Here is a 16236-nt window from a genome sequence, read left to right as displayed (position 1 = left end):
GGCTGCAGAGGAGTCTCCCTGCCTGGCTTTAAGTACATTTGTCACACCAGGCCCTTAATCCAGTGCGGAAAATTGGCTTATTTCTGCCATGCAGGTGGAGAGTGGCGGGGCTGCGTCCGAGGTGGGAGTCGGAAGCAGCTGTGGAGGAAGGGATCAGCCCCCACTAGCATGTCTGCTGCCCCACAGCCTCACTGCCAGGCACAAAACCCCTCCCTGGGAGTTTTCCACGCTTGGTGGAATCCCTTTTCCTTACTCCCAGACTAAAATCTCTCTTTTCCAAGCCTTGTGAGGACTTCTTTCAGGGCAGCATCCAGCTGGCTGGCAGCTGGGATCAGAAGGGAGCAAACACAGCTCGTGGGGTGAAAGGAGGGCAAGAGCTTTCCTGCCACAGAACATCACTGGTGGCTTTGAGCAAGGAGAAAAATGGGTTTTCTGCTGAGAAAGTGGAAGACAAAAGCAGAGCAAGGCTACTCTGAGCATTTCTTTTGCTGCCTGCACTTATCTGCAGGAGATAACCATTCCAGTTTGGAAAGAAAATGTGCCAGGCTTGGATGCGTGGGCAGCTCAGCAAGGAATGGGACTCACTCACATGTTGCAGAGGTAGAGTGAAGAGCAAATCTGTGACAAACCTTCTCAGAGGAGAGGCAGGAAATTCAGATCACAGGCACAAAGGCCTTGGCACGTCTGCCAGAGACACGTCAGCGTGAGAGTTTGCACAGCTGAGCGCCAGGAAGCGTCCAGGAAACCTCAGCATTCCTGGGGATGGGACAGCCCAGGTCCAGCCCCACGCTGGGGTGGCCAGGACCTCCACCAAAGCCTGAAGGTCAACAGTTCTCACCCACTTCACTACCCAGCTTCACCAGCCTTGGCAGGAGACAGCAGAGCTTTGGCTTCTCATCACATTTGTGTCTCGTAAGGCCCGTTTGAGACACAATTCCCTCACCAAAACCAGCTGGGCTTTAAGTCATCCCCAGCCAGGAGTCTGCAGGGTCCCCACTATGATCTTCCCAGCTCTGCCTTCCTCTCAGAGGTGTTCTCACTCCCGAGTCAAGCCCAAGCTCAGCTCCAAAATAGGAAGGAATCTGGGAGAAAACAGCTGTTCCTGGTCCCAGCAGGGCCGTGCTTGGGGCTGGTGCTTGGTCTGTGGAGCAGAGGGAAGTTCCACTCTCCAGAGCACCAGGATGAAAGTTTGCTGCATTCAGCCTTTTCACTTGAATGAGCTTTTGCATTTGTTGTTCCAGCACGGAAGAAAGAGGGAGGAAAAGTCAAATGGGCCTGGAGCATTTTGTGCTCTTAGAGGCCGTCTGAGCTTTTAGGATTCAAAGAGAAATAAATTACATCTGTGTGCAGCTTCCGGATATCCGAGGGACTCGCTGAATAGAGCTCGCACGTCGCAGCTCTCTCTTAAGGTTGGGCTTTTATTTCTGGCTTTTACAGCAGCATCAAGGCCTTTTAAGAGCTATTTTGTCTGAAGCAGGCTTAGCTTTCCCCTTCAGCTGAGCTCTGCAGCTTCCTGCAAAGAGCTCGTGTGGGAAGAGGGGACAAAAGGAGAGACGGGCTCGATGCAAAGAGAACATCTCTTGGAACGTGGCTGTCCTGCTGTGAGTGGCTGTGAGGAATTCTTTATTTAAAAGCTGGTTTCTAGTCCTGGCCCATGAGATCCTGTGGAAGGGAACTGGAGTCTGTTCTTCCTTCAGTGAGCAGTGAAATGGTTGGCAGGGTGGGGAATGTGAGACACCTTGCAGGGCCTCAGAATCTGAAGAGAACAAGGTTGAGAAGAGGGTAAAGTTGTGTCTGGGGCTCTGTGGTCCTGCCCAGCCAAACAGCCAAGGGGAGCCAGGCAGCACTGATGGGAATATCCCATCCCATGGGAAGGTGGCACATGCACAAGTTACAGCAAGAACATCTCCCCAGCCCGTGGTGTGGGGCATCTTCTGCTCATCCCAAAGGAAACCATTGCAGTTCACTCTTCAAAGCTGGTTCTTGGTGCCACCAGCAGGACAAGGTGGTTCCTGGCTGGGAGAAGGGCAGTGCCCCAGAGCCCTTCCCACATGCTGGAGCTTCCCAGGGGTGAAGATCCCCATCATCAGCACGGCCAAATGGGAGGAAGGGCTGAAGGCAAAGTTCTTTTCCTTGAACCGTGTCCTCTCCTGAGCTGATGTCAGGCTGTTTCACATCAGCCCTAGGAGTGCCTCCTGCCCTGTCACATCTTAGCCAAAGGCTCCAAGGCTCTGCCATGTGAGACCTGCCTTAATCTCTCTGTTACACAAGCTCCTGGATGAAGTCCAGCTGTAGGCTGGGAAGTCAGTCTGGGAGGGGTTTTGCAAGCTGAGCCTGTCCCGGGGCACAGACATCTCCCAAAAGCTTGGCCAGTGGCAGCACTGCTTGGTTCTCCTCACCCCTGGGAGACCTCAGGTCTCCCCCAGCCTCCTCCTCCCTGAGCTGGGCAACCCCTGCACTCCTGATCTTCCCTCATCCAGCAGATTTTCCAGGTTCTGGTCAGTCTCCTGCTGACTTAGAGACCTTCCTAAGGGATTGGAGTCTGCAAGTGGGCTGGCTGCTGGGCTGCTTTTCTCTACACAGGTTTCTGAGATGGTTCTGAGTTCCTCCAGTGTGGTGCTTTTCCATGTGCTGAAGGACCAACTCATCCCAGGTGGAGATGGAGAAGAGGGGACTGTCCCTGCCTGCTCCCCAGGCCCAGAGCTTCCACCTCCCTTCCCCAGCATAGTCAAGCCCCTCTTCTTTTATCTTCTTTCAAACCCAGCTCCTCATTTGGAGCCCAGCTTCAAATTCCTGACCGTTCATGGAATGACCCTCAGCAGCAGCCAGGGCTTTTTAACCGGCAGCTCTTGGAAAGGGGTGAAAATCCAAGGGGAAACAGCCTCCAAGGAGCTATAGGGTGCTAATTAGGGGGAGCCATGAGCGTGGCTACTCACGGTAGTAGCTCCTCTCACTCTTGGGAGGCTTTAGAGCCCACCCTTCCCTAAGCTTGAGCTCTGTTTTTTGACCTGTTTTGCAATAATTTACGTAACCTGTGCCTGACCCCACTTGACACTCTTTGCCTCCACAGCCTCGGCTGCAGCAGCAGAAGTTACAACCCACTGGGCAAAGAAACGTTCCCTTTTTACCTGTTTTAACATGATTTCCACCTCAATCCGTATTCACAGCTGAGATGGGAAGGCTGGGGATATTCAGTGTGCCGGGAATTTGAATGTGTGGATGGCGGATTCCATGTTTTCATGTTGACATATCCCTAGACAAGGCTAGGGAAGAAGTTGCAGGAGGTGACCGTGTGTGAAAACAGATGACTCAAGGGGTCTGACATTTTTCTGTGAATCTCCTGAGTTAAATTCTTACTGTAAGGCTCAGATGTGTTTTGACAGGTACAAAGGGATACCAAGAACACAACATCCCGAACAACCTTTGAGTAAGGTGGGTGCTTGGTGGCTCTTTAGGGTGACAGAGCTTAGTACAGCCCTGCAAAATGCCTTTTCAGTGTTACCAACTGAATTTTTCCACCATTATTGTGCACAGAAAGGTGTGAGATGTATGAAGAGCACGATGGGGAGTGTGCATGGTAACCTGTGAATTTTTTTAGGTGCGTTACTGTGAAGAGGTGCAGGACCCCCTTTAACGAAAAAAAACCTATTGAATTTGTCACGCTGACATGAAGATGAATGCGTTTTCCTTGCCGGTGCTGCCAGGCAAGGCTGCCCTGGAGGGCCTGGCTGGGTTGCACGGCCCCAGACATTCCCGCCCCACGCTCCGGAGCAGGATCCGTGCGGTGCCGGAGCGTCTGTGCTCTGCTCCAGGATCCGGGCTCGGGCGATGGAGCGACGCCGTCCAGAGCAGAGAGCCCGTTTCTGATCTCTAGTTTGCGTTGATCTTACTGTTTAGACACGCAGTCAGAAGAACAGACCCTCCCTTTTCCAGTGCCTTTGGAAAGATCGCAGCTTCGTAGAATGAGTCCTTTCTCCTCCACCCTTAACCTGCAACCCAGCTTCTCGGGGAGATCCTACTTTGAGCTAAGATCTTCGGCCCACCAGCTGAGCTTGCATTCTTCCTTACAGTCCCTGAATTCAGCCGGTGAGCTGAGCACCTCTGGCGTTTCCTCTTGGTCTGTGCTTCTGGGCATCTCCAAACTATCTGTTTGTTCTGTTCCGTTGTGTTTGTTTTTCCCATGACATGCGGATGGATAGCAGGGGGAATTCTTTCTGTTTGTCACTGGCCTGCTCCTGCCGCCGAGGGGGGTTCTGGTGGCCTAGTTCTTGTGGTGTTTTCGTCTGTATGTGGGCAGTTTGGGGTGATGGAACAGCACAGTAACTCCTCATGTGGGTGCTGTTCTTGGCAGGGCGTTGCTGAACCCTTCGGCACAGCCGGCAAAGCAGATCATAGAATTCCAGACTGGTTTGGGTTGGAAGGGACCTTAAGGACCATCCAGTTCCGACCTTCTGCTACAGGCAGGGACACCTTCCACTAAGAGATCCCTCATCTCTAGTTTGCGTTGATCTTGTGTCAAGGGACAGTCAGAAGGAAAGACCTTCCCTGGGAGAAACCTGTGGGAACACCCCGATGGATTGTTTTCCCTATACAGCCAGGAGGCACAGCCTCTGCTGTGAGATTCGGTCTGTGAAATCAGTTTGGTTGATTAAATCTAAACCCTTCTTAAGCAAGAAGCAAATCTGGATGAAGGCAAGGTCTAACTTGTTGCCCAGAGAGGTTGTGGACTCCCCGTGCCTGCAAGTGTTCAAGGTTGGACAGGGCTTGGAGCAACCTGGGATAGGGAAGGTGTCCCTGCCCATGGCAGGGGGTTGGAACAAGATGATTTCTAAGTCCCCCCCAACCCAAACCAGTCTGGGACTCTCTGATTCCAGCTCAGGCCAGCTCACAGCCCAGCTTAGGACCCTGAAGACATGGGCTTGCATCTGCTCAGCTTTGAGCCCTGGGCTCGGCTTTTCCAAAGCCAGACATGACTGTACCAAAGCCTTGTTTTCTGCAGAGCAGAGGACACCACTCCTGTGATGCCTCGCTCATCTGGCAGCCCCCACACGAGCGCTTGGCTTCCCGCCCTGTTCCCGAAATCCTGGGCTGTGGTGGGACGCAGGCAGGTCAGGCAGAACGAGGGATGGTTTCGGGCAGCCAGCGAGGAGCCGCAGGCACAGGGATCTCTCGGAGCCGTTTTCTAACCAGTCTCTGCACATCTTCCTTTGCTAAAGATCCTGGGCCCTGATTCTTCCGCCGCTCCGGATTTACACCGCTCCAACGGCGCAATTCCCGCCTTCCTCTGGCGTAAGCCCGGGAAGAATGGGGGCCCCCGATCGTTTGGTTTCCATCCCATAACACGGAATGAGGAATGCTGCAGCATGACCCTTGCCAGAATAACCGGGGGGACCCTGCAAACTTTCTTTTCTTTGTGCTTTTTTGTGTTTTATTTCTCATCCTGCTGCTGTGAGCTGATGGCTTCAACGCTGTTTTTTTGTTAGGAATGTTCCTTCCTTTGTGTCCAGTGTTCCAAGACCACTGCACTGGCCGCGAGGGGGTACCTGTGTGGGCAGTGTGGACCCTCTGCAGCCACACTCCGGGGTGGGGGTGGGGGGGACAGGGAAAAACAGGGCCCTGAACACCGAGATGGGCTCCCTCACAAGAGCTTGGACCACAACGATGGGCAGAGACCTTGAAAAGCACTTTTTGGACAGGGGCAGGGGGCACGATTCATTAAAACAGCCTCGGGAGGTGCCACGCGAGCACGGCACGGAGCACAACCACAGCCAGGGGCTTTCCCACCAGCAGGCACGTCAGGAGGGGGGAAAACCAGTCACAGGGCTCCACAGGGTGTCCTTGAAATCCAGAACCTTTGGTGAGTGCTCTTCCATGCAGTGCCAACATGGGGCTTCGTGTTGTCCTCTCCACCTGGTGAGGACGAGCCCCTGAACCAGTCCTTTGCTGCATCCCAGCTCCCCAGAGCTGTTTGCAGCCATCAGTCAGGCACAGGAGGATAAAGGGCACCCCAACACATCCTGCCCATGCAGCCTGGTGTCCTTTGCCCTTCTGCCCCCAGGGACCCCCTTTCCCTCTCCACTCTTGCCCAGACCACACATCCATCAGGGAGGCGGCCTGGAAAAGCTCGGTGCTCCCTATCCACTGGACACACCAGTGGCTGCTCTTTGCTCAGTCCCTCTCCTCCAAGGAGTGGTTTTTCAGTCAATCTTGAGAATATTTACCAAGCAGCCAAGGTACTCCACCAAGGCTAAAATTTCCTGCTTCTTTTTCTGGAGAAAAGCTGAACAACTGGGTGTCCTGAGGAATCAGGTCACAGTCCACCCATAAACTCACGTGTTGTGTTTGTGGCTCCTCTCGTGCTCTCTGGCTTTTAATGAATCAGGCCTCCCGTGGCTGCTGGACGCTTAGTTAATGATTAAATGCTCCCAAGTGTTTGTCAGGTGCTTGTTGTTCCTCAGCTGTGATGTGTGAAATGTAGTATCTCTTTATAGGATGCAATTTTGACACACAAGGATCGCCTTACTCTCAATTAGGCAAGTATCTTTATTACAATTAACTGGCACCTACTGCGTGTTGCTTCATCTTTTTTTTTTGCTTTTTAATCTTTTAACTTTTCTTTGGCGACCGAGCAGCATTTCTTGCTCTCACACCCTGCTTGCAGAGCACTCTGGGATGTCAGAGAATCATGGAATCGTTAAGGTTGGAAAAGCCCTCTAAGATCATCGTTCCCCCAGCACTGCCAAGGCCACCACTGACCCATATCCCCAAGTGCCACATCCACATGGCTTTTAAATCCCTCCAGGGATGGGGGCTCTACCACTACCCTGGGCAGGAGGCATATTTGGAGGGAGAGTAGTGATTAGTGTAAAATGTAAAGACATTTTTAAGTTTTTCTCCCGTATGGTTTTAAAGAGAAGCCTGAGGTCAGTGCTCTGGAAGTGGCTCTGTAATTAAGAACTGATCCTACTGCTCTCCTCCTGCTCTTTTAAACTGCCAGAGAGCAGGGTTAAATGGGATATTGGGAAGGAATTGCTTACTGTGAGGGTGGGGAGGCCCTGGCACAGGTTGCCCAGAGAAGCTGTGGCTGCCCCTGGATCCCTGGAAGTGTCCAGGGCCAGGTTGGATGCGGCTTGGAGCAACCTGATCTAGTGGAAGGTGTCCCTGCCCATGGCAGGGGGGTTGGAACTAAATGGTCATTAAGGTCCCTTCCATTCCAAACCATTCCATGGTTCAGTAACTCTAAAACAATACATATTCCCGTTCACTAAGGGCACTTGAACGTGGGCCAAATGCTGGTGAGGCAATTAGCCCCTCTGCAGCTAATTAAAACAAGGTGGTTGCTGCTTGCCTATCCTCTTCAGACTGCCTGCAGGGTCAGTCTCGTTCATCCCCCTGGGAGAAGGAGTCCCCATCCCCATGAGATTCCTTCATCACCGTGCCAACCACCCCGCCCCAGCTCGCAGCCCGAGCCCATCTCTGTGCCGCCTCGCCCCACCCTGATGCAAAACCCTGAAAGTTCCTTGCTCTGGCTGGAGACACAGACAAGCAGGAGCGGTTTCTCCTTCCTTGCCTCACCCAACCTGACGTGCTGTTTTCTCTCCCGCATGCCTTTCCCTGGGAAATGACCACAGTTGACATTAAAAAAATGGTGGCAGGTACGGCCGGGGGGGCTGTGTCGGGTGGCGGCCCCGGGGGCGCCCGCGTTGCATGTGACCTGTCCTGTGGAACTCCAATAAACCAGTGAATCAGTCTCACCAGAGTGCTTTATTTTTCAAGCCGTGTTCCCTCCCGCAGCCGTCGGAGTTGTTTTGTGGATGTGTCACTTCGCGTTTCGGTGACTGCTGGAGAAAGCCACCGGGGGGGAGCCGGGCTGGTGGCTTGTGCCCCTCTGCCGTGTCGAGGATGTGACACTGTTATCTGTCAGATTGTCAGCATTTAAACCAGCAGCTGTACTGAGTCCTGGAGGGTTTTGAGGTGTTTTCCAGCCTTCCCATGATCTGGCTCTTGTCTTGCGTGTGGCTCGTTGCTCGGCAGGGAGGTTTCCTGGTGTGACGTGGCATCTCTGTCGATGTAGACCTTTCTGTGTGCTTTTGGTTCCCAAAAACAGCCCTCAAATACACACACACAGAGTTTATCTGCTGATCCTCAGTCCCCTTCCCACACTGACCTGACCCTGCAAACTGCTGCATGAGTAACCAGCTCTTAGTTGTAAAAGTTATGTCCAAGGCCAGGTTGGGCAGGGCTTGGAGCGACCTGGTCTAGTGGGAGGTGTCCCTGCCCATGGTGGGGGGTTGGAAGGAGCTGGGCTTTAAGGTCCCTTCCAACCCAAACCATTCCATAATTCTATGTTAGATAGGGCCTGGAGACCTGTCTGGTATCTCATGTCTCCTGCTAGGGCCAAATTTTAGGAGATCTTGAGGATCCTGCAGGCTCATGAGCTGAGACAGACATGGGGAGGGGATGGAGACATGGACCAGCAAGAGCAAAACTCCTCCTGGCCGTAAAACCTCAGCCACACTGGCAGCTGCAGCCAGAGGAGCTCAGGGCACCCCTCCACGATGGAAGTTACCCTCTGTGAGCCAGCAGCCCCCTCCACTGTGCAGCTCCCTGCGTGCTCCGTGTCATTCCCTGCATGCAGCATGTCCGTGTCCGCTCCGCGCGGCTCCGGCGGCCGCGCCCCGGCCACGCTAACCCGGCGTTGTTTGTGTGTTCCAGTGGCTTGGTTCTCTTTCGATCCTTCCTCTGCCCACGCTGACATCATCTTTTCCAACGACAACCTGACTGTCACCTGCAACAGCTACGATGACAGGGTTGTGCTGGGGAAAACGGGCTTTTCCAAAGGGCTCCATTACTGGGAGCTGTCGATCGATCGGTACGACAACCACCCCGACCCGGCCTTCGGCGTGGCACGCATCGACGTCCTGAAGGATGCCATGCTGGGCAAGGACGACAAGGCCTGGGCCATGTACGTGGACAACAACAGGAGCTGGTTCATGCACAACAACTCCCACACCAACAGGTACGTGGTTTGGAACAGGGTCTTTCCTCCAGGGAGACGACAGCCCAAGCTCAGCCCAAGGAAGAGCCCGTGGCTTTGCCAGTGGTACCTAGAGGTGGGAAGGGAGACATCAGTCCCCGTCACCTCTATGAGAGGATGTGCCCTTGCCCTGAGCAGGGACAGTCCCTGCCTGCCTGGTGCTGCCTTTCTCCAATATTCCTTCCCTTCTCTTTCCATGCTGACTTGTCCCATGTAGCATCCCCTCCCCAGTAATGCCCAACTTGCAACTCCTGCAATAAGAAAACAACATTTCCCTTGATCCCTGTGCTGCAGCTACTGCTCGTGTTCCCTGCAGGACTGGGGACTTGGCTTGGGGAGAGCCTGGTGTCACCTTCCTGCAGCCTCAAGGGACATTCCCTTGTGGACCAGCAGGTTTTGGTGTGGACCCTGCAGCTTTGCTCCCCAGTTCCATGTGTTTCCCGCATTGCCGTGGCTGCTCTCAGGGTCGCTTTGCCCTTGGGGACATCACAAAACAGGGAGGATTGAGGAGGAGGTGCCCAGGGATTCATGAGCATGGCTGGGATGGGAGCAGGTCGTGGCTCCTGGGTGACGTTCGGCATCGTCACTCCTTGAGGTCCAGGCCCTGAACCCTGAGCCAGGAGCACAGGGGGCATTAAACCACTGATCTCTTCCCCCACAGAACCGAGGGCGGGATAACGAAAGGTGCCACGGTGGGAGTGCTGCTGGATCTGACCAGGAGGACTTTGACGTTCTCCATCAACGAGGACCAGCAAGGGCCCGTCGCCTTCGAGAACCTGGAGGGCCTCTTCTTCCCCGCCGTCAGCCTCAACAGGAACGTGCAGGTACGGGCTTGGACGGGCTCCCTGGAGCATCCCCGGGGGTGGACTTGCTGTCACTCTCCCCCTCATGCTGCTGCCACTGCAGTGGGAGTTCAGTGGGACTTTGTGGAGCAGGAGGGCTCTTGTGCAACAAGGACAGCTCAGAAGGAGCTAAACTTAGACCCTAAACCATCTGTGAGTCCTCAAAATCAGGACAGGCCTTCCTGCAGCCACAGCTCCTGCTGGCTCCTTGCTCCAGGATTCTCCAGCCCTTCCTGGTTGATGGGGTTTGATAACTCTGTGTTGTGATACTACCCTACAAGAGCCTCACCAGCTCTTACAGCTCTCCCACCACCCAGATGAGACCATCACCAGGGAGAAGGGCACCTTTTAAAGCCTATTTCCCCCTGGGGCATTTCAAACCCCTCTTCTCTCCCTCTCTCCCAAGCTCTCAGCATTCCTGAACATCACCAAGCGGTGGCTCCCTGGGCTGATCCGGTATTTCCATCCTTCATTTTCTTCTCACTGATCACATCCCTGCTGTCATCTCCCCGTGGGAGTCTTCCACATTCACCAAACTAGGCTTTGGCACATCCACCCTACCACTGCCCTCACCTCCAACCTGCACAAGTGCCCAGGCACATCCAAGGACATTTTGCACGTAATGGATGATCTCAGGGTGTCAAGAATTTTGGCATTGTCTTCTACAGTGGATGTCAAAGCTGGAGAGGGACTTTGGACAAGGGCCTGGAGGGACAGGACAAGGGGGAATGGCTTCCCACTGAAAGAGGGCAGAGTTAAATGGGATATTGGGAAGAAATTCTTGGCTGTGAGGGTGGGGAGGCCCTGGCACAGGAGCTGTGGCTGCCCCTGGATCCCTGGAAGTGTTCAAGGCCAGGTTGAACAGGGCTTGGAGCGACCTGGGCTAGTGGAAGGTCTCCCTGCCCATGGCAGGGGTTGGAACTGGATGATCTTTAATATCCCTTCCATCTCAAACCATTCTGAGATTCTATGAACACTTCTGTGCAAGGGAAGAGGCACCAAGTGGCCTCTGTAAATTAGGGATCCATGGATTAGGGCTTGCTCTATTATATCCATCAGGATACAGGGTTTACTGTGCTGTCACCAAGGCAGTGACAGTTTTCCAGCAGCACTGAGGCAGAGGTGGGTCACAACCATCCCAAACCCTGGGAGCATCCCTGCCACAGTGTCCCACTCTAAGAGCCTTGCAGGCAAGGGAGTCTGCCTGGCTTGCAGAAGGGCTGACAAATGTTTTTAATTAGGAAACTTTAAAGAAGCCCATCTTGTCTGCGCTGGTTTTAGAGGTACTGTATTAATTTGATGTGGTAAAAAATGTCCTGCTGTGTGATGGGTTTAATTCCTACCTCAGTCCTCTACCCAGCCATAAGGGACAAGGCATTTCTGGAGCCCCTCAGCTTTGTGGGTTCTCTGGGCAAGGCAGAGCTTAAATCCCCTGACAACAGAGAAATCCCATGGGATGCTGATAAAAGACTGCCAATAAACTCAAGTCATTCCTTATCCTTCTCCAGAGGTGTATGACTAATTAAGAACAACTCTAATTAGGAGGAAAATCATTGTATTTTAGACAAAGTTTTCTGTAAATCTGTACCTGAAGGGCAAAATGCTGCTGCTGCAATAAAAGGAGGATTTGTGCTTTCCTCCCAAATCAAGACATTTGTGGAGGGAACTGAATTCCTCCTGTGCTGCTCATTGGTGTGTGTGAGCACTTCCAGGGCCTGGCCCCTTGCCCAGTCAGTCCCTACATATGGAGCCTGCCTGGATCCCTGATGGACCAGGATTTTTCCCTGACCAGTGAACCTCAGGTCTCCAGTATTTCCTTCCCTCTCCCTTTCTCCAGCATTGCAGTCTCTGCTACATCCCTCCCCATCCCTGGATGAAGCCCAGACAAGTGCCTAACTTCCATTTTCATGGAACCAGGATGGCTTGAGTTGGGAGGGACCATTAAAGTCTTCACTTCAGCATCCCCCTCCACCCTGCCCCATCACCCTGATACTGCTCAGCTTCCCCACCACGAAGGTCCTTCCTCCCACCAGCATCCCCTCCACTGTCCCCATCTCCTCCACTGTCCCTGTCTCCTCCACTGTCCCCATTCCCTCCACTATCCCTGTTTCCCCCACTGTCTCCATCCCCCCTCAGCTCAGGGGCTTCTCCAAGGTCTCCCATAATGGCTTCGTTGTCCTTCAGGCCCCTCCATCCCTTCTTGTCCATCCCATCTGCTGCCGTGGGATGTAGGTGCTGAAAAAAATCTCCCAGAGGAGTTAATTAGGGGTGAGATAAGGAAAGGGTTTATTATGCCAAGGCTAAGATGTTACAAGACGTGCACAGGCCGTGCCTGAGATGTTACATTTTATAATACCATCCATCCAATCCCAGATGTGTCCACCCTGTGGCCTTTACTCTGGACTGCTCTGGGTCCACCCCCTGAAAATGGGTCTGGGGTGTATTTCGGGACCCTCTGTTCATCCCATCTTCATCAGAGCACAGAGGGTACATAGTCACCCAGTTTTTGACCGTGTTCTGTGGTTTAGGCCAAGATACGCTGTTCTGCCAACAATCTAGGCCTTACCTTGACAAAAGACTAAACATTTCTGCTGTATTTGGGGGTAGGAGTGATATAGGGAGCATAGAATGGGGTAAGAGGGTTAAGGAATGTGTAAACTAAGGGTGCTAGAGGGAAAGGGACAAGGGAGGGAGTGAGGGATGCTGCTTTTAGAGTCTACTTCCACTACTTATAAAACTTACAAGTATTAGAAAAATAAAAAACCATTAGGGGCTTAAGGCATCACATCTGCACAAAGACCCAGCTCCTGCCATCTCCCACCTCTCCGGCAGCCAACTGTCACAATACTGGGAATATTTGGGGTGTGGTACCCCTGGTACCAGCAGCCCCAGTTCAACGGGGGCTCCAGCAGCACAAGCAAGTCAGGAACAAGCCACCACCACAGTTTTGGGGACACCCCCAGCCCATCCTGCAGCAGGGAGGATGTGCGGAGGGACGGGAGGAGCTCCCCACATCTCCGGCCACATCCTGCCTTTCCCTGCGTGCTGCCCCCACCCTCCCCGAGGACGATATGCCAGCTGCCATCCCATGAGCTGTCCCACCAGGCACGGTGGGACCCAGCTGAGCCACGTGTCTCTCATTGCAGGTGACTCTGCACACCGGGCTGCCGGTCCCCGAATTCTACGCTTCGCGCTCGGCCATGCCGTGAGGATGCTCCCGGAGCCGGCTGCCTCTTCTCGGGATGAGAGGAGCCAGCCTGTTCCCTCCTGCAGGACAAGGCCGGCCACGCAGCCGCTGGGGCCCTGCTCAGCTGCCGGGTCCCTGCTCAGCTGCCAGATCCCTGCTCGGCCTCTGGCCGGAGACGGGGAGGGAAAGCGGGAAGGAAGCCCCGGCTTTCGGCCGTCTCCGCTCTCCGTCCTCCGCGCTGTCCTGTGTGTGTGCGCTTCGCTCTTTAGCTCTTCCTGGCTGATGAAGTACTTAGGTAGCCTGAGCTGTTCTCCTGTGTCCGCTTTTAGGTTTGGTTTTACTGATTTCAGTTGGGGTTTTTGGGTGGGGGGCGATCCCGTCTCGTTCCGCAGAGCGCTCTCCCCCCGGCTCCGTGGGGCCGGACAGAGGGACCCCCACCACGGGAAAACTTCCGCCCCTGCCAGCCCGGTTACTTTGCAGGATATTTCTTTCCCCTGTGGCCTTTCTTGCAGAGCACCCTCGGTCATGTGTAGAGGTGGGTCCTGGATTACCAGTCAGTCTCCATGTCCTTACCAAAACGCCCGACTCTGTCCCGTGTTCCCCTGGGGCGCAGCGGTGGGGCAGGGGTGGCCACCCTATTCCCGGGTGCTCCAGGTGCTGGCAGGCCCTCGGGTCGATGCCAAGCACCCACAGGGAGGTTTCTTCCCTGGCTCCCCACACCCCAGTGCCAGCACACACGCCACAGCCATAGGCCGGAGAGCCCTCGCCCGGCTCTCTGGAGATTAGTGTTTATTTTTTTATAGTTGCCATATAAAGCCTAGCCTTAAATTGAACTGATAGTGTCCTTCCGATCACCAGAGAATCCATTCTGCAGTGAGGGGCTGACGGGGAGCCCGGGGATGGGGTTGGGATGGGATGGGGAGGAAGGAGAGTGGCCACAGCCCTGCCACGCACTCAGGAATACGCGCCCGCTGCCCTGCCTGCGCCTGCTGCCGGCAGCAGTTCCCGGCAGCCTCCACTCCCTACTTGACTTTCTGGTAATTCAGAGGCAGGAGAGGACCGGGAGGTCGTGGGTGCCGTGCCCGGTGCCAGCCCCCATTCCCGAGCCGAGGGCACCTGCATGCTCATGTCCCCACGCTTCGCTTTCCGGTCCCTCGCCGGCTCCCGCCATGGCTGGTGGAACCAGGACAGGCAGTGGGATCACTACCCAGCGGGTGCCAGTGTTCCCAGCCTGGCTGGCTATTCCCAGCCTGGCCGCAGAGCCGCAGCTCTTTGCTCCAGGGCCGGCTGGGATGCGACGGGAATCCCGGCCCAGCAGAAAGACAAGTGTAAATAGCCCATTCCCTACCAGCGTGCCCTCCTCTAGGACGGTCCCATTCGTTCCCTCGTTGCTCTGGCATTAAGTTTTCCTAATTTATTGGATGGGTGCTATCTCGTTGACTCACACCGAGGAGTTTCTCCCAGCTGCAGGAGAGCCGTGTTGCGGGACAACGCCGAGCAGCTCCTTGGTGAATCCCTGAGGAGCCCCCGTGGCCGGCTCACCCGGGGCTCCTCTCCAGCCGTTCTCCCCCGTTCTTTAGGATGTTCATGGTGCTTATTAGACCCCCAGTGATTGTAAGACGTCGTCCCCCCGTGCCGCGATGGTAGCTGCACTCAGCCGCTGTACTGACGAGAAGTGTCATGTTTGCTGTTCTAATAAAGGACTTTTATGAGAGAAGGGCAGAGCTTCCCGGAGCATCTCTGTGCCACCACAGCCCCAGGCCTCAGTCCCCATCTCATCCCTCCTGGTGGACGTCCCTCACCGTCCCTGTCTGGAGGCAGCAGCAGGGAATGGGCAGAACTCAGACTATGGGAGGGAAGGGGGATGGAAGCCAGTTAAAGAAGGAATTCTTCCCTGTGAGGGTAGGGAGGCCCTGGCACAGAAGCTGTGGCTGCCCCATCCCTGGAAGCATTCAAGGCCACGTTGGATGGGGCTTGGAGCAACCTGGGATAGTGGAAGGTGTCCCTGCCAATGGCAGGGGGTTGGAACAAGATGGTCCTTAAGGTCCCTTCCAACCCAACCCATTCTGGGATTCTCCGGAACCCAGTGCTGTGACAGCACCACGAGATGACCAAAGGGCGGGGGGGGTCTCCTGCCACTGTGTCCCCTTCCCTGGCATGGCAGCTCCCCCTCCACAGCTGGTGAGGCAGCAGCACCCACGGAGCAGCAAGGACAGGAGATTTAATTTATCCCCCCATGACCAGGAGATGCCCCAGGAGGGAGACGGGTCATTGCAAACCCCGTGTTACACCCGTGTGTGGGGAGCTAACCCAGGCACAGCCAGGAATCCCAAATCCAGCAGCCCCACATCCCGCCTAGCCTTTTCCTAAGCCTTTCCTGAGCAAACTCCTACAATCCCTTCTTCATGAGAAGCCATGACAATTCCCCATTCCCAAGGTGGATGCTGAGCTGGGACGAGTGGGAGAGAGGAGGTTGCAGCTCCCAGCCCTGGTGACATGGGGCCACTCGGGGCTCCCCGCTCTACCTGCAGCCCATCAGCAGGGATGAGGGATATAGGGAAGGAGGGATGGAATCCTACAGGAGGGAGGAATGACCTAGGCTGGATACAGAGCAGCATCTCCCCAGGGAGACTGAAGTGGAGGCAAAATGCTAAGGGGGGGCCATTTCCAAGGGAACGGCATGGACAGTTCTCCCAGGGGCATGAGAAGGGCTTGCTCCTGGAATATCAGTGCCTGCTCTGTTTCCTTGGAGTGCCTCAGGAGAGGTTTTCAATGTGCAGCCTCTGAGCTCACCACGGGCTCAAGTCCAGGCCTAAAGAAGAAAATGTTAATGCATTAAGTGCATCTCGGAAGGATGTTTGTCCCTTCCAGAGCGGGAACATGCCCAGGGACACCGGAGATACAGGAAACTGCATCCTCCCTGCAGCATGAAAAACCAGCCTGGAAGTCATGGACAGCACAGGGAACAGCCCAGGGCCAGAGGATCTGGTGCAGCAGGACAAGGGTGAATGGTTTTACACTAACAGGGGAGATTTAGATGAGATACTGGGAAGGAATTCTTGGCTGTGAGGGTGGGGAGGCCCTGGCACAGGTTGCCCAGAGAAGCTGTGGCTGCCCCTGGATCCCTGGAAGTGTCCAAAGCCAGGCTGGACGGGGCTTGGAGCGACCTT

The 16236-nt window shown here is 54.8% G+C and overlaps 1 protein-coding gene across 6 annotated transcripts in view; it reads left to right on the top strand.

Annotated features, from left to right (window-relative positions):
- TRIM9 (tripartite motif containing 9) overlaps window positions 1–14785 on the top strand; it is a 64086-nt gene extending 49301 nt beyond the window's left edge. For 2 of the 6 annotated variants that reach the window (XM_027744439.2, XM_027744438.2), the window contains exons 8-13: window positions 3898–4086; window positions 6492–6533; window positions 7632–7655; window positions 8716–9019; window positions 9699–9861; window positions 13026–14785. In XM_027744439.2, the coding sequence (XP_027600240.1) occupies window positions 3898–4086; window positions 6492–6533; window positions 7632–7655; window positions 8716–9019; window positions 9699–9861; window positions 13026–13088 (785 nt within the window). In that variant the 3' untranslated portion in view covers window positions 13089–14785. Of the gene's footprint in view, window positions 1–3383; window positions 4087–6491; window positions 6534–7631; window positions 7656–8715; window positions 9020–9698; window positions 9862–13025 lie in introns of those variants that run through there. The other 4 variants (XM_027744444.2, XM_027744443.2, XM_027744441.2 and 1 more) reach the window with 3 other exon arrangements.
- Window positions 14786–16236: the final 1451 nt, after the last annotated feature.

This window comes from Pipra filicauda, unplaced genomic scaffold (genome assembly GCF_003945595.2).
Source record: "Pipra filicauda isolate LSUMZ 115617 unplaced genomic scaffold, ASM394559v2 scaffold508_size1329835_pilon, whole genome shotgun sequence".
Lineage (NCBI taxonomy): Eukaryota > Metazoa > Chordata > Aves > Passeriformes > Pipridae > Pipra > Pipra filicauda.
This window is presented reverse-complemented; position numbering and strand designations above follow the sequence as displayed.